This window comes from Halichondria panicea, chromosome 1 (assembly GCF_963675165.1).
Source record: "Halichondria panicea chromosome 1, odHalPani1.1, whole genome shotgun sequence".
NCBI lineage: Eukaryota > Metazoa > Porifera > Demospongiae > Suberitida > Halichondriidae > Halichondria > Halichondria panicea.
In genome coordinates, this window is record NC_087377.1 from 2,430,362 (window position 1) to 2,455,543 (window position 25,182).

General features: G+C 42.5%; 1 protein-coding gene across 1 annotated transcript; it reads right to left on the bottom strand.

The window, feature by feature from the left end:
- Positions 1-3,542: 3,542 nt before the first annotated feature.
- Positions 3,543-24,814, bottom strand: LOC135352338 (uncharacterized). Its single transcript, XM_064551531.1, has 15 exons — positions 24,748-24,814; positions 16,959-17,265; positions 15,693-16,189; positions 15,249-15,463; positions 14,456-14,671; positions 13,456-13,656; positions 12,977-13,081; positions 12,822-12,914; positions 12,692-12,760; positions 12,339-12,404; positions 12,150-12,215; positions 5,215-7,353; positions 4,752-4,853; positions 3,803-4,194; positions 3,543-3,695 (listed from the first exon to the last, which is right to left on the bottom strand). The coding sequence occupies exons 3-14, from the start codon at positions 15,710-15,712 to the stop codon at positions 3,821-3,823; spliced, it is 3,666 nt and encodes a 1,221-aa protein (XP_064407601.1). The 5' UTR covers positions 15,713-16,189; positions 16,959-17,265; positions 24,748-24,814; the 3' UTR covers positions 3,543-3,695; positions 3,803-3,820.
- Between the last annotated feature and the right edge of the window lie 368 nt (positions 24,815-25,182).

Genomic DNA, 25,182 nt, shown 5'->3' on the forward strand with positions numbered 1-25,182 from the left:
CTACATTTTTAACTTGTGCAGTTCACCCATGTAGCCTCTACACAGGCTCTCCTTTTTCTGTTCTTTATCACAATCCTTCAATAAGATAAAATACTGTATTATTCGTTCAATGAGATAAAATACGGTATTAATTGGAGGAATAAAGAAAGAAATAGACGTAGAGTTAGGAAAACCTGTATCGGGAAGTCGCGTGAGGGTAGAAGCACGGTAGAAGGGTGGTAGAAGGGTGAAAATGAGCGTGGGCATACTGAGCTAGAGATGTTGGACTGCCCACGCAGAGGTCTACGACTAATAAAACTTTGCCTGGCTGCAGCAAGCTGGACATGGACTTGGAACTGGAAGTTTGCAAGCACTATAGAGCTAGCTATACCTTAGGCTTAGCTAGATGATCTACCAGTCTAGATTGTGTGTTTAGATTCTATCACTATTACCTTTTCTTGTGTCTTTCTACATGCTATAGTAGAATAGCTTAGTCATCATTATCATATAGCAGGTAGCTACTGCCACCAGAGCTGGCCACGCTGGTTCTCTGATCTGACTTGCAGCACAGCTTGGTGGTTGTCTCAGTGCAGTACAGTACTTACAGTCTTACTCTGAATGCGTGGGAGAATACCTTACGTCACGATTGTGGGCTACATATCGCCCACGTTCATAAAAATCCTTGTGGATCACGCGATTTCCCGCCTTACTTTTTCTTAACTGTACGCCCATTTCTTTCTTTGCTGCCTCACTATGTCTTTCTTATGTTTATGGATGAACAGTAAGAAAAAGTAAGGCCTGGGAACGAGTGGGTTATAAACCGGGGCTCTGGAGCTGTAGTGGGTGGCCGGGAAACTGGTCACCCACTTCCTACTGTCTTTCATTTATGTCAGTCAGCAGCCCTGCATGATACCTTTCATTAGGTAGCAGCCGTACTGTCTTTCATTTAAATTGAAAGTCAGCATGCAGCCCCGGCTACTACAGTGGTTCCTTAGTTGCTACTGGCCAGTAGTTTTTTTTTTATTGAACCTGACTAACCTGCTACGGCCCCCTGCAGTTACTTGATTATAGTACTTCAAGTACTATAATTATTAAAATCTAGTGCACTGTAGGTGGGTCCTACTTCTTACTGTCTTTCATTAGGCAGCAGTCCTACTTGTCTTTCATTAGTAAACAGTTTTTTTTTCAACAATTCATTGCTTTGCAATTGCTAATAACTTATAAGAGAAACAATCGTGCACATGTACACATGTACGTATTGTGATTCTTGCTATAATCATAAATATTAGCATAGCTATAGGTAGCATAGGCCTACAAGAGTCAACGTCACACAACATATATAAAATTGTGCAAATACAAGTACATGCCGTCGCAAAACAAGTTCATTCAAGGCCCATTCCATATAATCGTTCATTGTTTGTCAACTGCACTGAAAAAGTTATATGCCTTGATTATAGAGACATGATTATTATTAGCCCACTCAAAAGGCGTCTATATGCGAGTTTATAGAGTTCCATTAGATCTAGAGAAGTGGATAGAAAATTCTTGTACTCCTGTGTGTGTGAGTGGGTGGGTGTGTGTGTGTGGGTGTGTTTGTGTGTGGGTGTACAATATGTACTGTATCAGGGCTGCATATAAAATATGTGTTCACTGTATCAGGCTGCATCCAGGATTTTGGATCAGGGGGGACGAATTGGGGAAATGAAAAATGTAGGTGGGGCGAAGTTATCAGAATTATATGCCTATTAATGAATCTGACAGATCCTAGGGGGGGGGGGTCGAAATTGTACCCAGGGGGGCCAGCCCCCCCCCTCAATGCAGCCCTGTACAGTATGTTCGCGTTACTAGCGTTAATTGTATTTGATGCTTATGTAAGACAGAAGTTCTAGTAAAAAAGTGTACATGTACTTTCAGGCCGTGTGTTATTACTTAAATCGTATTAGAAACTGCCACGGTAAAAGCTCTTTGATAAAAGGATACAAAATATTGTGCTTTGAGATGGTTACCTTGATTATACTCTGTGTATTATTACACGAGTGGATGCCTTGCAATGGTGTTAGGTCACCCTCAATCATGCCCAATAAATCAGACGCCTGAGTGAGAAAATAATGAATGGTTACAGGTTGTAGTGATCAAAGAAATGCATAATAGTGGAAGAAAGGGAGTGGGGAAAAAAGAATCTCTGAACGGCTCCAAGAATGTGAATTAACGCTTAGAGAGAGGCTTTTCAGATGATGTGGGTAGTGGCTAGTAGAGGTAGTGGTATGATAAGAAATCACATTAGATTTTAGCTACTGAATGCACTAAATGCACGATACCTTTGCATCAGCCTCATTTGAATGCAGTGCCACTAGGAGAATATTTTGTGAAGTGTCTTTAATTCCCAATTTCTTGAAAGATTCGCTGATCTGTACACAAAGATGTCATAATTATGATGTCATACACCATCACTGCTTACGTTCGTTGAAGGAGAGAGAGAGAACATTATTTCAGAGTAGACGCTTCTAATTTTCATTTGCTGGTTCTCTGGCCACTACAGCTTTGTACACTGCACACAAAATGTGGAACGTACTAGCAACCTGTGGGAAGTGTGAGGGTGTGTGTGGGTGTGTGTGTGGGTGGAGTGGATGGGTGAGGGGTGTGTAGTAAGTGTTCAAGTACATGTACAGGGATGTGCCCACACTGGTCGGTGGTGGTGGTTGGTACTAACCACCTCTGGACATAAATAACCATCAAGAGTCGCACGTTAGGCTATCAAAAGCAAATTTGTCAGGAAATTTAATATTAAAATGTTGTTGTGCATGACATATAACTACATCTTCCAATGCTGCAGCTAATAATTATATCCTATGATAGCTTACTTGTTGTAGTCTACCCAGGGCCAGTCCAGAGTGTACATTGGTAGACTGTCACTCATGTACAGCATGAGACGCTTCATATTCCTGCAACCAACCTACGGGAGAGGGCCGGGGGAAATTGCTGACATTATAAATTAAAGCAATCGCTAATCTAAACACACCATTTGATAGGCCTTTCAAAGAGCTACAAAATGCATTCTTTAGAATTGTAATCGGACAATCTCAATTGCCAATCAAAGATAGCTTCTGAAATAGTAATGCCTCGTATAATTATTTCATTAAATTACCTTTCCCTTGACTGAGCTCAATGTCTGGTTCTAGACTGAGTGTTAGTAGTCGCTGGTCAATATTCTGTTCAGCGCTGGATACCTGACCACCGATAACGGTACAAGGAAAATAAATAAGACATTATTTTATAGAGATGATTGACACTAGGTGCAGAATATAATGGCTGGTAGATCCACACACCTTTCTGTACAGGATGCTGTACTTGTGGTAGCTTTTTATGACAGGAGAGACTTGTGTTGTTGAGGTAGACAGTTAGTAATAGCAGTGCCGTGCTTGCGAGTAGCGCTAGTGCAAGTACTTTCAGTATTGATCCATTGGCTAGTGGGTAAGGATCATCAAACAAACACCTCATTTATAAATACTTCTATAAGAAGCTGCAACTGAAGTGATCCCTTACCAGGAACAATGGAAGACAGCTTGAACTCAAATAAAATAATTCATGTCACATTATTTTATAATTAAAGGGTATATAGACGACATTGTGTCAGTATAATAATACAGAGTCAGTTTCAGAGTCAGTTCTTTACTTGCAATGTTTATTCGTCCCCTTAATTCAAGTGAATTCCATACCTGTATGAAAACATGAGTACAGCACAAATCAAGCTATGCAATAAAACATTATTGGATCAGTAATTACTTATATAATAGATCATAATAATACATTAGTACAAACGTACCTTGTCAGGTTATCATGATCAATTGGTGGCACTATGAGCAACTGCAGTTGCTGTCCTCACATACTTGTCTTCAATTTCCTCGGCTACATCGTTACGTGCAACAGTAGGCCTCCTTAGACATTCACATATGTAAGGCCATGTCATCGGATGTTCTGGATCAGTGACTTCAAGACGCTTGGCTACCACCTTCATTAGGCGGCGATCGTTATGACGGTAATCATCTTCAATGTTTTCCAAAACGTTAATCTTCACTCCGAAAGCCAATCCTAAATCAAACCAATCTTTGCTTGCATTCTTGAGACTCTCGCGAATTGCTTGAATATCATCTCCAGTCAAAACAATCGGCTGGTGTGTACTTCCTCCATTGCTAGTATCCTTCTCTGATGATGATCCTGCATGTACACACATGTAAAGATAATAACTCAAGAAAGCAATTGCAAATAATTATTGTTGTGGTTAGTTAAGTCCCTTAATTGTCTATTGCATGGGAAGGGTGTCTGTCATACAGGATTTTGAGAGGGGGGAAATGGGGCCTGTAGGAATCAAGATCATGTATTTTCCAGACTGAAGTATAGCAATCCGATTATGATACATGGAATTACGATCTGATAGAACTTTGTTTATTGGAAGTAAGATAGATAGTGGGTAATATTCGTGAGGTAAAAATCCATGGCATTCATTGACAAATCGAAAACGGTAATTTTTGTCTGTTATTGCAGAAAAAGAAAGCAATTGCAAATAATTATTGTTGTGGTTAGTTAAGTCCCTTAATTGTCTATTGCATGCATGGGCACACAGAATAAATTAAATTATAATTATACCTACATCTAGAAGTACATTATAATTATATGTAAAACTGTCTAGACACACAATTAGATATAAACACATGTTTTACTGAATGTTATTTCTGAACTGCATAATTATAATAGATAATTATTATCATTGATACCTTGCACACTGTCAGTGACATCATTCTTAGAACGCTTTGACGGAGTTTCAACTTCTACATCTGATGGCAATGATCTTTTGCGCTGGCTTGAGGCTAGAAGATCTGTAGCAGAAAATAGATACAGTCAATGTTATTAAATTATCTTGTACCAATAATTAGCTACAGTATAGCGGGTAATTTTCGTGGGGTAAAATATTCGTTATTTTCGTGGGCAAGCTGACCTCCACGAAATTTTAACGTAGGCGTGGCTTATCTGAATATAGGAATGCCGTGCAGCCACGAGACTAAACGAAATTTTTACTCACGAAAACCACAATTTCTCGAGTTGAACGAATTTTTTACCCCCACGAAACTTACCCGCTATACGGTATAATGAAAAACGAACATGTTGTGACACTAGAGCATGATTGCATTGCAGACCTATACACACATACTGTTCATCTATAAAAATGTATGACCTCACCTTCCAGTTTACAAGCAGAGAGCCAATCTTTGTGACCTTTTCCTAACTTATACGTCATCCTGTTGCGTTGAGTACACCTCATAGAAGTGCCTTTACCCAGAACACGAGCTGGGTGGTGGGGCACTTGGGGACTTGCACTTGCTTCAGTGGAGGGGAATTCATGGGGACATAAAAATGCAACTTCAGGATCCTCATACGTGTATTTCAGGGCTTGGTAAGCAGATCGTAGACCAGAGAGAACGTTTTCATATATCAAAGACAGCATTTCTTTTTGCTTACTACTGGAATGAATTTCGAGGAATGAAAATCCGTCAATTAGCGTGATAAAACAATCTTCCTCTCGGTGGATCAATTGTACAAAGTTTCTACTCGGCTGGTGATCCTCCATTTCAATTTCCCATTTACATTCTTTAATCAAGTACACTTGGAGACAGCAAAACACTCCACAGCACTGCCAGTTCTTTTCAAATTGTAAAACGAGTGGGATCAAACCAGACTTAAGCAAATCAGCTCGTTTGTCATTGACTTGAGTTGGTGGGAGCAAGGATAGAAGTGATGGCATATAGAAACGCTTATCTTTCCCTCCTGAGAATAAATCAAATGGGGTGGCTATCAGCAAGTGCTTAAATATTTCAATGAGATGAGTGGGTTCAAAGAGTCCATCGACATAATGTTTTTCGAAATTCTTATCAGATAAAAGTTCAATCGTAATAATTCCTTTATCAGTAAACTTGAACCATTTTCCTGACCCGTGTATTGGAGTGTTACTTCCTCGCAGATATGCAGCATACTCGACAAGCTCTGTTACTTTATCGAGAAGCACTTGAGTATCACAGAATACCACATTTGGTAGAATGGCAGGATAGTAGTGAAAGATGTGATGCTCATGGAAGAATTTCAAAGCTTCAAAAAGTGCATCTTCATGAAAATTATGTAACGTTTTTGCAATTTCTACACATTCGGTTTTGCTCAAAACTTTTCTGCTTTGATCGTTTGAAACTTTTTCGACAATAATTTCCAAAACAAACCACCAAAAAGGGACCAGGATTTCAATGTTATTTAGCTCTTTGTGAACATATTCACGAATTGTCTTTGCCACTTCTTTACTGGCAGAATCACAGTGCTTGCAATCAACAGGAAATATGACATCTTTTTTCCTCAAGTTGAAAAAAAAAGTCGACTCGTCATTCACAGCAAAGTTTAACAAAGTTCTATTCTTGTCGGATACTTTTTCCTTGCATTCAGATTGATGGTCTTTGTGAGTACCAATACATACCAGCTTGCAGTTTTCACTGTGAGATTGAATTGACTGCACGAGATACTTGAAGTTATCCAGAACTGAGAGATGTGACTTGAAACTTTCGCCAACTGGCTTTTTGTCCTTGTAGTATTCAACCAGTGGATGATCGTCTAGGCAGTCAGACAGACGAAGAATGTACAAAGCTACTGAAATCTTGGGCATGAAGAGTGGCAGTAGATTATGAAAATGAGGTTGACCACCGCTATCGATTATGTAGATCCAATTAGATCCAAACTTTTCTTGAACAGTAGTATGATCAGCATCAGAAAACTGCTGAATATTTGCCATTACATTTGAAACAGTGTTAAGATATTTACTTGTTTTCCTTTTTTGTTTAGGACGCTTCTTTTTTGCTCCAGCTACTGATGGTTTAGTTGCTCTTGAAGTCGAAGGAGTTGCATCAACTGGCGTACTTGATTCATTGCTAGGTTCAAGTTGCTTCAGAGCAATGCTGAGTTCTTGTGGGATAGCAGATGCTTTAGAGTTAGGATCTGAGCTGGTTACATGAGATTTAATAGCATCAGCAACAATGCGTTGTAGGTCATCACTAGTTACTGGTTTCCATGTTCTAGAGGGATCTTCTCGAGTTTCCATTTTCAGCTTTGTAGCGTCACGAATTTGTCGAACACATATCCTCTCTGCTGTGCTAGCTAATGGAGTGCTATTTCGATCTTGAGGAGGAGGCAGTCCCAGAAGGAGATGCTTAGTGGAGGTTTTACCAGTGCCTGCCATTCCGAAAAACAGTAGATTAGTAATGTTCACACGGACAAATCCAGCCTTCATGGCTTCATTAAGAGCTTGCTCAGACTTCGATGATTCATCATTGAGGGCCTTTGATTCTGGAATAATAGGAATAGAATGAAACACAGTATGCCTGCGCAGAAGTATAACCACTGATATCTATAAAATAATGTATACTTATACATTACATTTCTCACATGCAGTTACAATCACTTTCAATTTCATTTTCATTTTCATAATAACAAAAAGTCAAAGTTTAAGAAAGAAGTCATCTGTCTATATCATGTTGAAGCGATCATCTCCTCCCCTACAATAACCTATTAAATATGCACACATACGTAATATTACACATTCCAATCATCATAATTGACCACAGAACTATTCCAACGCAATCAGACAATGAATATACATGTACATAACCAGCACATAAACAGAGGATCAGGTGATACCATACAATACACGACAGTGATCTACTGATTGACACTTAAAGCACGTTATACATGTACCTATAAAGACAGCGTTTTTTATGTATACAATAATCACTTAACCGATTCCCCGCGGTTGACGCAAATTTGCATCAGGAATAAGCTGGTAACCGCGGTTGACGCAAATTTTCGTCAACCGCACATTACTCTACTTTCATTTAATTTGTGGTAAGCTACAACCTTCCTGAGCTCCACATCTTTGCAAGGCTTCTCTCAAAGGTCAACAGAAGCCATACCGAGTCGGATCACCATAGGTTAGCAATCAAAAATTCGCTTAAAATTTCATGTGAAATTTGTATTTATATAAATTCAATATCAATCTCAAAAGTGAACATACATTATAACTAGAGCACTAAAGTGCAAACCCTCGGCTGGTGACATGATTATAAAGAAACCAGAAGACTGCATATAGTGATGTTGTTATCATCATGCATGACTTGCACAGCAACTCAGGAGCAATAAAACTAAACCAGACTGGAGGCATGCTGAAACATTTGAGAACAGGTAGTAGTACTATAGATATATGCACTGTGGATTAGGATCACAGCAAAGAAGCCTGGAGTCTCAGAGAAGTATGGCTCCAGGTCCTGCATGGATCCCAGTCAGCTAAAGCAAGCTTTCTACTTTTGGTGACCCTGTTCCATTCTTCCTGGTATATACAGCTTTCTACTTTAGTGACCCTGTTCCATTGTTTCTGGACCGGGTACAGGATCACTTCAGTTATAAGTAACGCATGTGCAAGTTCTGTTCAAGCTACATTTTGCTCGCTTTTATTAGACAACGAAGCTTTAACACCGAAAGCTGCCACTATTAGAAGTACTGACTTGTTGTGTGGAGGCTACCCATGCTGTAAACGCAGTGCTAGAGCATCCAGGTAAGCAGACCCAGTCACAAGCTTCTTAGCTTTTGCTCGTTTTTATTTGACAACGAAGGTTTAACATGAAATTCTGCCACTATTAAAATTAATAACTTGTTGTATGAAGGCTATCCATGCTGTAAACGCAGTGCTGTGGCATCCAGGTGAGTAGATTCACCTGTCACAAACAAACAAACAAACAAACAAACAAACAAACCAAACGACTACTATAACCCGTGGCCGCCCACGCGCCTCGGGTTAATAAATACAATTACAATTAATTCTAGGCCTCTGTACATAGGGGATGAGGTATCCTGGATAGTAGTGATAGTGAGTGGGACTTCTCAGACCCATAATATGGTGGTGGTACCATGGCAGGTAGCAGTGATGATTGTTTCACAGACCTGCATGAGGAAGAAAGAGTATTACCAACCAAGCAGATCACCTCTAGAATCAATGGTTCTTACACACAAGTAGCACAGAACCTGACAAACACCAGCCAACAAGCCAGCCATAAAGAATTGAATTTTAAATGTAACCTTTGTTTAGGGTGGTGCCTAAAAGATCAAAAGATTATCATGCAATCAATACACACACTAAATTGAATAATAACATTCAGCCACATAATTATAATTGAATTGCTATAACAGACAGCACACTAAAAATTGGGTAGATACATGTAACACAGCACTAACTCACAAGCCAACAAACCTAAAGAAGTATACTGAGAATGGCCATACAGTACATCTCATACAAGGGTGACAAAAAATTATGAATCATGCAACCTTAGACATAATTATGTATAGGCCCCCACAAGCAAACTTACATGCAATGGCACTCATAGGCACATATAAGCAATTGTGATCCTACAACAAACTGGGAGTTCATAAAAAGATTCAACTTTGGGCACAGAATTACAATGCATATCACAGGCAAACACACAAGCAAACACAGAAGCCAACTAATCACACAAGCCAACTAATGACAAATTATGACCTAATCCTAGGTGGGGAGCATAACACAACCAACAAGCCTATTATGTTGGGAAGAAAATGTCCTTACACAAGTAAACAGTACACTCATAAACCCAACAAGCCTTTTCTTTCACCTGAAAAGGTCAGAACATTATTATGCAATCAACCTCTGTACATGTGTACATGAGCCTAATGAGTAGTGAGCCTAATTGAATTGTAACCTTGGAAGCAAGCAGAAACTTCACACAAGCCTAGGCATAAGAATTAACTTTTAGCAGCACTGATAATGTAAATTGTTAGCACAGTGTAAAGTATCATGCCACAGGCACACACAGCACGGGCGGGCACACGCACACACACACACACACACACACACACGCACACACACACACACACACACACACACACACACACGCACACACACGCACACACACACGTGGGCACCAATAGTGAATACACACACACACACACACACAAGCGCGCGCGTGTGCACGTGTAGCCACACACACACGTACACCCGCGCGGGCACACATACAGACACACACACACACATACACTCGCGCGCGTGTGCACGTGTAGCCACACACACACGTACACCCGCGCGGGCACACATACAGACACACACACACACATACACTCGCGTGGGAACACATATACAGACACACACACGCACGTGCACATAAAGATACACACACAAGTGCACACGCACGCACGCACGCACGCACGCACGCACACACACACGCACACACACACACACACACACACACACACACCACTTACTGTAAGCAGTTCCACTCCTGGCCTGCCTATGGACTCCCACCATCTCAACCAATCTGTTGGCCCAAACTTTCCGGTCTCCAGCATTCTTCACAGCTGATAACAGAATACATTGTGGATGAGACCAACAGATAGCTAAGCAAATCAATGATAACCCCTTTACATTGCAACACTGCTGAGCGTACATATATAGGCTTCTGTATTTTAAACTCGGACTTCAACACACTGCTGGAGCCAGTATACTTCACAAGCTACGTAGGTAAGCGTATAGTATTATTAGCTACTGTAGCTAATAATCATACGCACACAAAGCTTACCTCTAAAGTAATCTCTCGCTCTGTCCTCCTTGGCTGGTTGACTCTTCGACTCTTCAGATAGAACTACAAGGTAGCTTGAAGAGAACTGTTACTGTTACTAAGGGGTGCACCTTTCTTTGCCACACTGAAACAAATAAATTGAATATCAAACACTGTACACTACCTCTAAAAACAGGCTCTAAACTAACTCAGCTTCTACACAAGTATACTTTACACACTCATAAGCTATCTAGGCAAGTGCATAAGCATATTAAATCAGCTCAGAGGCTTATGAAGGCTTATACTAGCTACCAGTAATGCTTGCTATATACGCACACAAAGCTTACCTCTGAAGTGATCCCCTGCTCTGGCCCTTGGCTGGTTGACTGTTTCGTTGGAAACCAGGACATCCTGACACAGTAACTACTGTAGACTACTTCTCAAGAAGTTGAATAAAGAAAACTGTCACTGTTTCCAAGTTATGCATCTTTCTTTGCTAGAGGCGAATGCTGAAAAAGAGAAAATAATTTGAATATCAAACGTTGTAGACTACACTCTAAAAACAGGCTCTAAACTCACGGAAGCTACTCTTCCAGTATATTTCACACACTCAGAGGCTATCTAGGTAGGTGGACAAGCATATTAAATCAGCTCAAAAGGCTTATAAAGGCTGAACTAGGAAAATGATGATCGCTATACACACACATGAGCTTACTTGTGAAATTATCCTTCGCTGGGGCCTTGGCTGGTATACTCCTCCGTTCGAAACTTAGAGATCCTGGCAGAGTAGCATTTCTAGACTAGTTTGCAACAAAGTTGCCTGCAGAAAACTGCTACTGCTTCTTAGCTACGCATCTTTCTTTGCTAGGAGCTGATAATGAAAGTAATTTAGATTTTGGTTCCGCGGTGGGCGGTACTACGTATGAAATCATAACTGCGGCTATTCGGTTAAACATTGCAATCTGATTGGACAGCAGTTAGAACGAAACATATAATAGTTATACCTAACCCTCGTGTTGGCCATTCGTAACTATAGCAACGCATATAAAAGCTAATTTAAAATTGCCATTACCGTATAGCGGGTAATTTTCGTGGGGTAAAAAATTCGTTTCACTTGAAAACAGTGATTTTCGTGAGTCAAAATTCCGTTTAGTCTCGTTGCCTTCATACCTACACCTACGTTAAAATTCCGTGGATGTCAGCTTGCCAAGAAAAATAACGAATTTTTACTCTACGAAAATTACCCGCTATACGGTAATAAGCACGAATGCAGCAATAGTTTATAAACTGACATCATCAACTAAAGTACGGTCAATCTCAGGGTCAGAGTTCATAGTAACATGACTATACATAAGTATAGTGTATAACGTAACAATTATATTGATAAGAGAAGAACGAGAACGGCAAGTCTAACAATGGCGACAGTACATAAGAATTTGCTGAGCCATAATTATACACTCTTCATTTACGATTGTACCACTGATCGATATTAAATGAATTACTCACTTGATGAGGTTAGGTTAGGGCCTTCCTTTGAAGTGGATGGAAGTTGTTTGGAACCATTTGGAGTATCTGAGGGTACAGTTAACAATAATTATTTATGTCATGTACGGTACATATAAGATGGGAAACAGGTGATATCTATACCAGGCATATATTTAATGATCATTGTTAGGCTATAATAGAGTCTCCTACCAGTTGTTTCTGGTTGTTCATTGCCAGCATTGGGTGTCTGTTGACCGGAGAGAGGGTCAGAGGTCACTGGAGGAGGAATGAGATAGTTACGTACATGTGCAGGTTAATAGCAATAAATAGAATAATACAGTATAGCAGGTAATTTCGTGGGGTAAATATTGGTTATTTTTGTGGGCAAGCTGACCTACACGAAATACTTCCCCACGGGAACGTGGCTTACCGTAACGCATGCAATGCAGTTAAACGAAATTTGTGCTCACGAAAATCACCGTTTTCCATTTTTTACCACACAACGCTATACAGTAGTATAAATGGTAAAGATTACGTGCAAATGGGATATAAATAATAGTTACCTTTTTGTTTCTCTGTTGGTGGTGGTCCATTCTCGACACTCCTGGAGTCAGTGTCTCCAGTCACAGCAGCTGTATAGACAGAGTAGCTGTATTGGACCACACTGTGTACTCATGATCCTAGTGAGCTTACATTGTTGTGGTAGAGACTTGAGGTAGTCAGCAATTGTGTGACCCACCCGTGTAGCAATGTCAAGAGAAGTCTTGCCATCACCGTTAGTTACACCTGAACAAGAGTGGGTGTAGAAACAAAGATATAACACTGCATGGTGGTTGTGTTGTACTCACTGATATCACAGTTGGCCTTCTCCACCAAGTACTGCACCACATCTTTGTTTCCATGGGAGTTGCATGCATAGTGGAGAGGGGTCCAATCATGACGACGCGTCACACCTGCACATAACACACCATACGCTATTAGACACACAATCAAAACACTAATAGTTATAATTATACACAGTCTAATCAACAAAATTAAGTACCATGCAGGGACACTACTTGCTGGTTGTGTTACGCTCTGTAGCTTGTCATTAATAATTATGGACTTTGAACTTTCGATATCCATTTTAAACACTTATAGTCGATTATATTTACCATTCTGTTCCGCATGTCATTTCATGTTGTACATATAAATTGTAACTGTAATAGTCTGCTAGTACTGTAGCTTGTAGCTTCATTACCATAAAGCTTTAGCACCCGTTGAGTTAGCAAGTAGTGAACACATACTAAAAGAGGCCATTAAAAGCACAATAGATTATCACACTCACTGGGGTCAACTTTGTGTTGCTCGACTAGTTCCTTCACTACACCCAGGTTGCCACGGTAACATGCTGCACCCAGTAACCTGGCTTTGTCCTCATCACCACCACAGCCACGGCTCATCAGGTAGAGGGCAACATCCACACAACCATCATTATAACCTCCCAGAGCTTTGTCCAGTGGTGACTGTCCCTCATCATCCCTCACATCTGTACATTACACACAGTCAAACACAATAGTTATCAGGGTGTTTGAGAAAACGTTTGGGCGCGCGTAAGCGTCTGATGTTGTATTAATAATGATGATTATGTCATAATTATATCTGATGGTGATGATGTCATTATTCTATGGGGGGAAGGTTAATTCACCCTCCCTGCCTCTAAACCAGGGCTGCATCCAGGATTTTAGATCAGGGGGGGGGGGGGGTTTGGGCAATTAAAAATGTAGGAGGGGCAAAGTCATCAGAATTATTATAATAGCAGTACAAATGAATCTGCCAGATCCTAAGGGGGGTGCGAATTACCCCCTCGCCCCCCCCTCAATGCAGCCCAGCATGTAAACTCTTGGTTAGCTACATACACTGAATAGGACTGTGTCTAATCAACTGGGAAGAATCAAAGCAAATGATACTAAGTACCATCAAGGGCGTATGAAGAGAAGAGGGCAAAAACTGTAAGTGGGCGGTGGAAATTAATGTAATATATAAAAATAGATTAATTTGTGTAAACTACATGTGCAGATAATAAATAGATTGAATGCAGTTTTTGCTCGCACGTTGGACTAATAGTGAGTTGCATGCCCTCTTCTCTTCATACGCCATTGATACCATGGATACGGTATGGTTGTGTTACACCATGAAGTAGTGAACACACACCGTATAGCGGATAATTTTCGTGGGGTAAAATATTTTCTTTATTTTCGTGGGCAAGCTGACCTACATGAATTTTTACCCCATAAAATTACCGGCTATACGGTATTCAAAGAGGGCACATTAAATCATTTACTCACTCTTGGGGTCAACTTCGTGTTGCTCAACCAGTTCCTTCACTACACCCAGGATACCATGGTAACATGCTGCACGCAGTAGGTTGGCTTTGTCCTGATCACCACCACAGCCACGGCTCATCAGGTAGAGGGCAACATCCACACAACCTTTATGATCATAACCATACATATCCTCCATAGCTCTGTCCAGTGGTGACTGTCCCTCACCATCCCTCACATCTGAACATTACACACAATAATTACACGGAATCTGATTTAACAGGACTGTGTCTAATCAACTGGAAAGACAAACAGTAGGAGAGGCTATGGGAACAAATACAGAGCTAGAGACTATCAAAAATCTGACCCGGCTAAAATAATATAGCTCAACATAAATAAAGGAGTACAGAGATTGGCAATGGAATTCAAATGCCCTGCAGTTTGGATCAAATCTATTTTAATGTTGAAAAAATTTGGGGAAAAGGTCCAAAGAAACAGACAATTGTCTTACTGTCAGTACAATACTTGAGGCATAACTATGAGACACAGTTCTAGCATAGATATAGATAATTACTATACGAAGTTTGTACACCTCAGCTACTTTACAACAGTCGGTCATTTCAAATTAAGCACTACAACAGGTAGTTTCTGGCAAGACAGTATAATTATATACATGTATGATGCCTACCAGCGAGGGGCATTGTATCAAAGCTTTGGGAGGGTTTGGAATGTATGAAAAAAATAGCAAATTCGTGAACAATTGTTTCGCTATAGACCAGAAATTATTATCGTGAAGGTATAACTATACACCCAGCACCTTCAGTATGAGCTCCATGAGTAACAAGTGTCTTCACAATCTCAAGGTTGCCCCTCAGGCAAGCCCAATGTAATGGAGGCTCCTCATCCGCCCACTCGTCACTCCAGTAGAGCTGGTGGTTGGGGTCTGCCCCCTGTCCCAACAGGGACCTAACTTTGGTGACGTCATTATTGTCTACAGCCTCCCATAAGTCCTCGGCTAACTTCTTTTGAGCACTGTACAAAATAGATGGTTGAGGGGTCAGTCATACAGAGAATTACTTGATATGTGTATATAGTTTATACAAGTGACACCATGCACATATCCAGCTGTCACTTTGCTGTTACAGTGTTCCACCTCTGATCATAGCCTGCTCTGACTCTACTAATGGAATGAGCCTCCCTCCATGCAATCACAAGGTGCTACCATGAGTAGTAATTATAGTCTACATCATTGTTCACTTACTCTGAATCTTGTTCAGCCATTGAAGCTTCTTTCAAACTCTGTCAAATTCTCCCCTCAGTACAGTAAACAAAGCAAATTAAGTGCCACACCCTCTTTTTGTATTTCAAGGGTCTTTAAGCTTCCGGCCATAAAAACTTAATTACTCTTTCAACAAAGATATTGCGTAAAGCACTGAACATCATTTATAATAATTATACCGACACAGTCAATAGTCCAGTCATGTGATCGATCCTACTACACACAAAACAACACTTATAAAAAATAATTATACTAAACAGACGGAAAAATAAAATGTTAAAATTCAGCTAAAAGGAACTGCTCCAAATTGATCTACAGTTGTCATTGTCGCCGTAACCTTTGAACCCTCTCCAAAGGGGGGTGCTCCAAACAAATCTCGTCTTGCATTGTCAGCAGTATTATAAGAGGGCGGGTAGAGGAACGTCCGTCAAAATTAATGGAGTGCTACCAAAGTCATCCGTAGGAAATGGACTGCCAGTCTGTGAGGTGTGTGTGTGGAGTGTGTGTGTGGGTGTGGAGTGTGGATGTGGAGTGTGGGTGTGGAGTGTGTGTGTGAGCAAGGTGTCATACAGGATTTTGAAGTAGAAGGGGGAAATGTTGCTAAAAAAAGGTCAACTGTTTCAATACTCTGTTATTGTAAAATTGCCAGCTATGGACACTCAGTTATACAACTAGTAGTAATTTTAGAGGAGGGATATCCCCCCCCCCCCCCCCCCCCCGGGCCCTGTATAACACCCTGGTGAGTGTGTGTGTGAGAGAGTGAACACATGTGAGGGGTGGGAGTGAACACATGTGAGGGATGGGGGGTTGAATAAGCAGTATAGAGTTGTGTATTGTGGTCACCCTCTATAATACAGCCAGGTTTAATAAGGGACCCAGAGTCAGCCTCTGCCCAGCCTAGGGGCCACCACAATAAACATTCTGTATAATTATAAGGCCATGCAAAGTCAATTTGAAGTCTCTCAGGCTCTCGCACTTGGAAATTGGCAAGTCAAATATCACGTGACCTCAGCACTAGAAAAAAAATTTGTATGGTTTTTTATAATAATTATTATTGACTAAAATTAAAACATCTGCTTATTGAGGAAGTTATGTGTTTCAATTTACGTATAATAATAATCTCCTCAATCTGCTGGCTAATTGCAATTTGTGTGGCCTAAGGCAAGTAGTGAGAAAATAAACACTTAATTAATTTAACGCCCACTCACACACCCACACCCACACACACACACACACACACACACTCACCACTGTGGTCAGGTTGGTCTCTGATCCTATTCTTTGTGGAGTGAATGGGACATAACCAAAAGCATCCAGTCCACTGTCTACGCTCTAATGGAATCCTGCATTCTGATTGGACGGCTTCAGGTTCAATACTCGTTGTTGCCATGACGAATTTGACCCTGAGTTGAAATGGATGTCGTGGTAACTGCTGTAGCAATAGTGTTAATGGGAGGGTGACAGTTATGGAGGGTTTTGATTGGTTGGTTGGTTTCTTAGCAACAGGACGAGCATTTTTTGGAGAAGGGAGAGTATTTGGCGGACAAGGTGAACGCTGTGTGGAGATAATTATAAATTATGGTGAATAATATGATATTATCCTATGGATACTGAAGATTATCACGAGTCTGTGCCAGTAACTGCACGAGTGCCTGCAAGGCACGAGTGACAGTTACTAGGCACGGACGAGTGATAATCATCAGTATCCATGGGATAATGCATTTATTGCTTGGCAACCAAAATGCAGGTTGAATCTGCGCATGCGCAACATGCGGTTGCTTTATCAACCAGAAGAATGCGTAGCAACACTCCCAGTTGAAGACTAGTTTAAGAGAAAGAAAACAGCTAGAAAGACAAAGAAATAAGACTCTAGAACACCAAGAGAGCTTGCAGAAGGCTACTTAAAGATTTTGTAGAGAACAGACAAGAAAAACGTTGACAACCAGCAACCCGTTTTGAAAATGGATAGTTCTGAAGGATAAACAGCATGTGCTTGCTTTCTATCATGCTCCAGTGGCTCCAGTGTATCAGAAGAGGAAACATGCACCGCTATAACTGAAGAAAAGTGTGACAACCGTTTTTGAAGCCAAAACGACTTTATACAAGCCTGAACAGGCTTATATGGTGGTGCAGTACACTTCTACATGTGCAATACTCCGCTCAAAGCACCCACTCCCAACACTGATGCCTGTTTGATGCATTAAATATGAATACTGACAACCTCCTGACCCTCAGCTTCACTGCAAAAAGAGCACAGAAGTGATACAGAGCATCAGAAAACAAGAAAAGAGACTGATAAACATTGCAATGCATGATTATAAGTGTGTAAACTATGTTTTTCTTGTTCTCTCACTGCTGAAAACGTTTTATTCCAAATAAGAATCACTTCCTAGTGTGCAATAACAAGTGTGCAATAATACTTCCGGGTGTGCAATATGGAAAAATATCTGCACAGTCGGTGATGAGTCGCTTCCTGTGCAATTTGAATGTAAAACGCTGATGTCAGCACTTATTAAAAAGCAATAATAACTAATACTTACACAATTTTTACACTGAATGTCACTATAATTATTAGCAGGCCACCCTCTATAATACAGCCAGGTTAATGGGCCCCAAAGTCTCCATAGCATGTGTTTGGACCTGTGTTAGCAGACCACCCTCTATAATACAGCCAGGTTAATGGTCCCCAAAGTCTCCATAGCATGTGTTTGGACCTGTGTTAGCAGGCCACCCTCTATAATACAGCCAGGTTAATGGGCCCCAAAGTCTCCATAGCATGTGTTTGGACCTGTGTTAGCAGACCACCCTCTATAATACAGCCAGGTTAATGGTCCCCAAAGTCTCCATAGCATGTGTTTGGACCTGTGTTAGCAGACCACCCTCTATAATACAGCCAGGTTAATGGGTCCCAAAGTCTCCATAGCATGTGTTTGGACCTGTGTTAGCAGGCCACCCTCTATAATACAGCCAGGTTAATGGGTCCCAAAGTCTCCATAGCATGTGTTTGGACCTGTGTTAGCAGACCACCCTCTATTATACAGCCAGGTTAATGGGTCCCAAAGTCTCCATAGCATGTGTTTGGACCTGTGTTAGCAGACCACCCTCTATAATACAGCCAGGTTAATGGTCCCAAGTCTCCATAGCATGTGTTTGGACCTGTGTTAGCAGGCCACCCTCTATAATACAGCCAGGTTAATGGGTCCCAAAGTCTCCATAGCATGTGTTTGGACCTATGTTAGCAGGCCACCCTCTATAATACAGCCAGGTTAATGGGTCCCAAAGTCTCCATAGCATGTGTTTGGACCTGTGTTAGCAGACCACCCTCTATAATACAGCCAGGTTAATGGGTCCCAAAGTCTCCATAGCATGTGTTTGGACCTGTGTTAGCAGGCCACCCTCTATAATACAGCCAGGTTAATGGGCCCCAAAGTCTCCATAGCATGTGTTTGGACCTGTGTTAGCAGACCACCCTCTATAATACAGCCAGGTTAATGGTCCCCAAAGTCTCCATAGCATGTGTTTGGACCTGTGTTAGCAGACCACCCTCTATAATACAGCCAGGTTAATGGGTCCCAAAGTCTCCATAGCATGTGTTTGGACCTGTGTTAGCAGGCCACCCTCTATAATACAGCCAGGTTAATGGGTCCCAAAGTCTCCATAGCATGTGTTTGGACCTGTGTTAGCAGACCACCCTCTATTATACAGCCAGGTTAATGGGTCCCAAAGTCTCCATAGCATGTGTTTGGACCTGTGTTAGCAGACCACCCTCTATAATACAGCCAGGTTAATGGTCCCAAGTCTCCATAGCATGTGTTTGGACCTGTGTTAGCAGGCCACCCTCTATAATACAGCCAGGTTAATGGGTCCCAAAGTCTCCATAGCATGTGTTTGGACCTATGTTAGCAGGCCACCCTCTATAATACAGCCAGGTTAATGGGTCCCAAAGTCTCCATAGCATGTGTTTGGACCTGTGTTAGCAGACCACCCTCTATAATACAGCCAGGTTAATGGGTCCCAAAGTCTCCATAGCATGTGTTTGGACCTGTGTTAGCAGGCCACCCTCTATAATACAGCCAGGTTAATGGGTCCCAAAGTCTCCATAGCATGTGTTTGGACCTGTGTTAGCAGACCACCCTCTATTATACAGCCAGGTTAATGGGTCCCAAAGTCTCCATAGCATGTGTTTGGACCTGTGTTAGCAGACCACCCTCTATAATACAGCCAGGTTAATGGTCCCAAGTCTCCATAGCATGTGTTTGGACCTGTGTTAGCAGGCCACCCTCTATAATACAGCCAGGTTAATGGGTCCCAAAGTCTCCATAGCATGTGTTTGGACCTATGTTAGCAGGCCACCCTCTATAATACAGCCAGGTTAATGGGTCCCAAAGTCTCCATAGCATGTGTTTGGACCTATGTTAGCAGGCCACCCTCTATAATACAGCCAGGTTAATGGGTCCCAAAGTCTCCATAGCATGTGTTTGGACCTATGTTAGCAGGCCACCCTCTATAATACAGCCAGGTTAATGGGTCCCAAAGTCTCCATAGCATGTGTTTGGACCTGTGTTAGCAGACCACCCTCTATTATACAGCCAGGTTAATGGGTCCCAAAGTCTCCATAGCATGTGTTTGGACCTGTGTTAGCAGGCCACCCTCTATAATACAGCCAGGTTAATGGGTCCCAAAGTCTCCATAGCATGTGTTTGGACCTGTGTTAGCAGACCACCCTCTATTATACAGCCAGGTTAATGGGTCCCAAAGTCTCCATAGCATGTGTTTGGACCTGTGTTAGCAGACCACCCTCTATAATACAGCCAGGTTAATGGTCCCAAGTCTCCATAGCATGTGTTTGGACCTGTGTTAGCAGGCCACCCTCTATAATACAGCCAGGTTAATGGGTCCCAAAGTCTCCATAGCATGTGTTTGGACCTATGTTAGCAGGCCACCCTCTATAATACAGCCAGGTTAATGGGTCCCAAAGTCTCCATAGCATGTGTTTGGACCTATGTTAGCAGGCCACCCTCTATAATACAGCCAGGTTAATGGGTCCCAAAGTCTCCATAGCATGTGTTTGGACCTATGTTAGCAGGCCACCCTCTATAATACAGCCAGGTTAATGGGTCCCAAAGTCTCCATAGCATGTGTTTGGACCTGTGTTAGCAGACCACCCTCTATTATACAGCCAGGTTAATGGGTCCCAAAGTCTCCATAGCATGTGTTTGGACCTGTGTTAGCAGACCACCCTCTATAATACAGCCAGGTTAATGGTCCCAAGTCTCCATAGCATGTGTTTGGACCTGTGTTAGCAGGCCACCCTCTATAATACAGCCAGGTTAATGGGCCCAAGTCTCCATAGCATGTGTTTGGACCTGTGTTAGCAGGCCACCCTCTATAATACAGCCAGGTTAATGGCCCCCAAAGTCTCCATAGCATGTGCTTGGACCTGTGTTAGCAGGCCACCCTCTATAATACAGCCAGGTTAATGGGCTCCAAAGTCTCCATAGCATGTGTTTGGACCTGTGTTAGCAGACCACCCTCTATATTACAGCCAGGTTAATGGGTCCCAAAGTCTCCATAGCATGTGTTTGGACCTGTGTTAGCAGACCACCCTCTATTATACAGCCAGGTTAATGGGTCCCAAAGTCTCCATAGCATGTGTTTGGACCTGTGTTAGCAGACCACCCTCTATAATACAGCCAGGTTAATGGGTCCCAAAGTCTCCATAGCATGTGTTTGGACCTGTGTTAGCAGGCCACCCTCTATAATACAGCCAGGTTAATGGGTCCCAAAGTCTCCATAGCATGTGTTTGGACCTGTGTTAGCAGACCACCCTCTATTATACAGCCAGGTTAATGGGTCCCAAAGTCTCCATAGCATGTGTTTGGACCTGTGTTAGCAGACCACCCTCTATAATACAGCCAGGTTAATGGTCCCAAGTCTCCATAGCATGTGTTTGGACCTGTGTTAGCAGGCCACCCTCTATAATACAGCCAAGTTAATGGGTCCCAAAGTCTCCATAGCATGTGTTTGGACCTATGTTAGCAGGCCACCCTCTATAATACAGCCAGGTTAATGGGTCCCAAAGTCTCCATAGCATGTGTTTGGACCTATGTTAGCAGGCCACCCTCTATAATACAGCCAGGTTAATGGGTCCCAAAGTCTCCATAGCATGTGTTTGGACCTATGTTAGCAGGCCACCCTCTATAATACAGCCAGGTTAATGGGTCCCAAAGTCTCCATAGCATGTGTTTGGACCTGTGTTAGCAGACCACCCTCTATTATACAGCCAGGTTAATGGGTCCCAAAGTCTCCATAGCATGTGTTTGGACCTGTGTTAGCAGACCACCCTCTATAATACAGCCAGGTTAATGGTCCCAAGTCTCCATAGCATGTGTTTGGACCTGTGTTAGCAGGCCACCCTCTATAATACAGCCAGGTTAATGGGCCCAAGTCTCCATAGCATGTGTTTGGACCTGTGTTAGCAGGCCACCCTCTATAATACAGCCAGGTTAATGGCCCCCAAAGTCTCCATAGCATGTGCTTGGACCTGTGTTAGCAGGCCACCCTCTATAATACAGCCAGGTTAATGGGCTCCAAAGTCTCCATAGCATGTGTTTGGACCTGTGTTAGCAGACCACCCTCTATATTACAGCCAGGTTAATGGGTCCCAAAGTCTCCATAGCATGTGTTTGGACCTGTGTTAGCAGACCACCCTCTATTATACAGCCAGGTTAATGGGTCCCAAAGTCTCCATAGCATGTGTTTGGACCTGTGTTAGCAGACCACCCTCTATAATACAGCCAGGTTAATGGTCCCAAGTCTCCATAGCATGTGTTTGGACCTGTGTTAGCAGGCCACCCTCTATAATACAGCCAGGTTAATGGGCCCAAGTCTCCATAGCATGTGTTTGGACCTGTGTTAGCAGGCCACCCTCTATAATACAGCCAGGTTAATGGCCCCCAAAGTCTCCATAGCATGTGCTTGGACCTGTGTTAGCAGGCCACCCTCTATAATACAGCCAGGTTAATGGGCTCCAAAGTCTCCATAGCATGTGTTTGGACCTGTGTTAGCAGACCACCCTCTATATTACAGCCAGGTTAATGGGCCCCAAAGTCTCCATAGCATGTGTTTGGACCTGTGTTAGCAGACCACCCTCTATAATACAGCCAGGTTAATGTGCCCCAAAGTCTCCATAGCATGTGTTTGGACCTGTGTTAGCAGGCCACCCTCTATAATACAGCCAGGTTAATGGCCCCAAAGTCTCCATAGCATGTGTTTGGACCTGTGTTAGCAGGCCACCCTCTATAATACAGCCAGGTTAATGGGCCCCAAAGTCTCCATAGCATGTGTTTGGACCTGTGTTAGCAGACCACCCTCTATAATACAGCCAGGTTAATGTGCCCCAAAGTCTCCATAGCATGTGTTTGGACCTGTGTTAGCAGACCACCCTCTATATTACAGCCAGGTTAATGGGTCCCAAAGTCTCCATAGCATGTGTTTGGACCTGTGTTAGCAGACCACCCTCTATTATACAGCCAGGTTAATGGGTCCCAAAGTCTCCATAGCATGTGTTTGGACCTGTGTTAGCAGACCACCCTCTATAATACAGCCAGGTTAATGGTCCCAAGTCTCCATAGCATGTGTTTGGACCTGTGTTAGCAGGCCACCCTCTATAATACAGCCAGGTTAATGGGCCCAAGTCTCCATAGCATGTGTTTGGACCTGTGTTAGCAGGCCACCCTCTATAATACAGCCAGGTTAATGGCCCCCAAAGTCTCCATAGCATGTGCTTGGACCTGTGTTAGCAGGCCACCCTCTATAATACAGCCAGGTTAATGGGCTCCAAAGTCTCCATAGCATGTGTTTGGACCTGTGTTAGCAGACCACCCTCTATATTACAGCCAGGTTAATGGGCCCCAAAGTCTCCATAGCATGTGTTTGGACCTGTGTTAGCAGACCACCCTCTATAATACAGCCAGGTTAATGTGCCCCAAAGTCTCCATAGCATGTGTTTGGACCTGTGTTAGCAGGCCACCCTCTATAATACAGCCAGGTTAATGGCCCCAAAGTCTCCATAGCATGTGTTTGGACCTGTGTTAGCAGGCCACCCTCTATAATACAGCCAGGTTAATGGGCCCCAAAGTCTCCATAGCATGTGTTTGGACCTGTGTTAGCAGACCACCCTCTATATAATACAGCCAGGTTAATGTGCCCCAAAGTCTCCATAGCATGTGTTTGGACCTGTGTTAGCAGACCACCCTCTATAATACAGCCAGGTTAATGTGCCCCAAAGTCTCCATAGCATGTGTTTGGACCTGTGTTAGCAGGCCACCCTCTATAATACAGCCAGGTTAATGGCCCCAAAGTCTCCGTAGCATGTGTTTGGACCTGTGTTAGCAGACCACCCTCTATAATACAGCCACTGTTGGTCTACCCACCACTATACATATACAGGGTATTACGGTGGCCCTGAGTGCTACTCCTAGTTGATAGTTCAAACGCGTAGTTGGCAGTTGGAAGTTCATGACCTTTAAACTTTGCAACCTGTTTTTATGTGTAAGTTAAAATTATGATACTGGCACCAATAATAATTGCTAGATATCTAGCTGGCAGGCTAAGACGATAATTATATACACATCTAAGTAGGGAGGTCTAATCCCCATGCACCTATATTCCCGGTAGAGAGGGAGGGAGGGGCATTATAGAAACATGTTGTATGGCACTTAGATTCTATTGAGGCCGTTTGGTTAAAAGATTTGAGGCAGTGCAAAGATCTATATTATTATAACATAATTATTATGCTAACTGGCGTAGAAGATAATAGTCTTTGCTGGTCTCAGACGGCACTATTAAACGTGTGTCCGCTATACAATGTACATTAAGTAGGGCTTGCCCCCATCAATGAAGGCTTAGAGAAACAGGTTTTGCAGATCTAGAATAATTCCTGGCATTAGTTCGTTGCGAAGTTTAAAGGTCACCAACTACCAACTAGGAGTAGCACTCGGGCCACCGTAGGGTATACTAATAGTAAGGTACTCACAAAGACATTAGTGACATGGTTGGTGGTTCCTGTGATCCTGGACACCACCTCACACACTTTCCAGATACTGGGACGCAGCTCAGGGTCAGAGGTCAACAGGCAGCCTACAAGGGAGGAGGAGAACACATGTATCACACACACCTACACCCACACACACACACCTACACCCACACACACCCACACGGCAAGCATAAAACAAATGTGTCTTATGTTATAGTTATAACACGGGCACGAGGGATGTATGGAATATATTGCACTGAAGCACGAGGGCGCCAGCCCCGAGGGCTGAGTGCAATATATGCCATGCAGCTCGAGTGCACGTGTTATAACTAGTTTATATCCCGAGGGCATAGCAACATAACACTGTCCTAGTAACACAATAATTATAAACAGCACAAAAAAGACAGAGACAACTCTAGACACAGCTCCATCTCT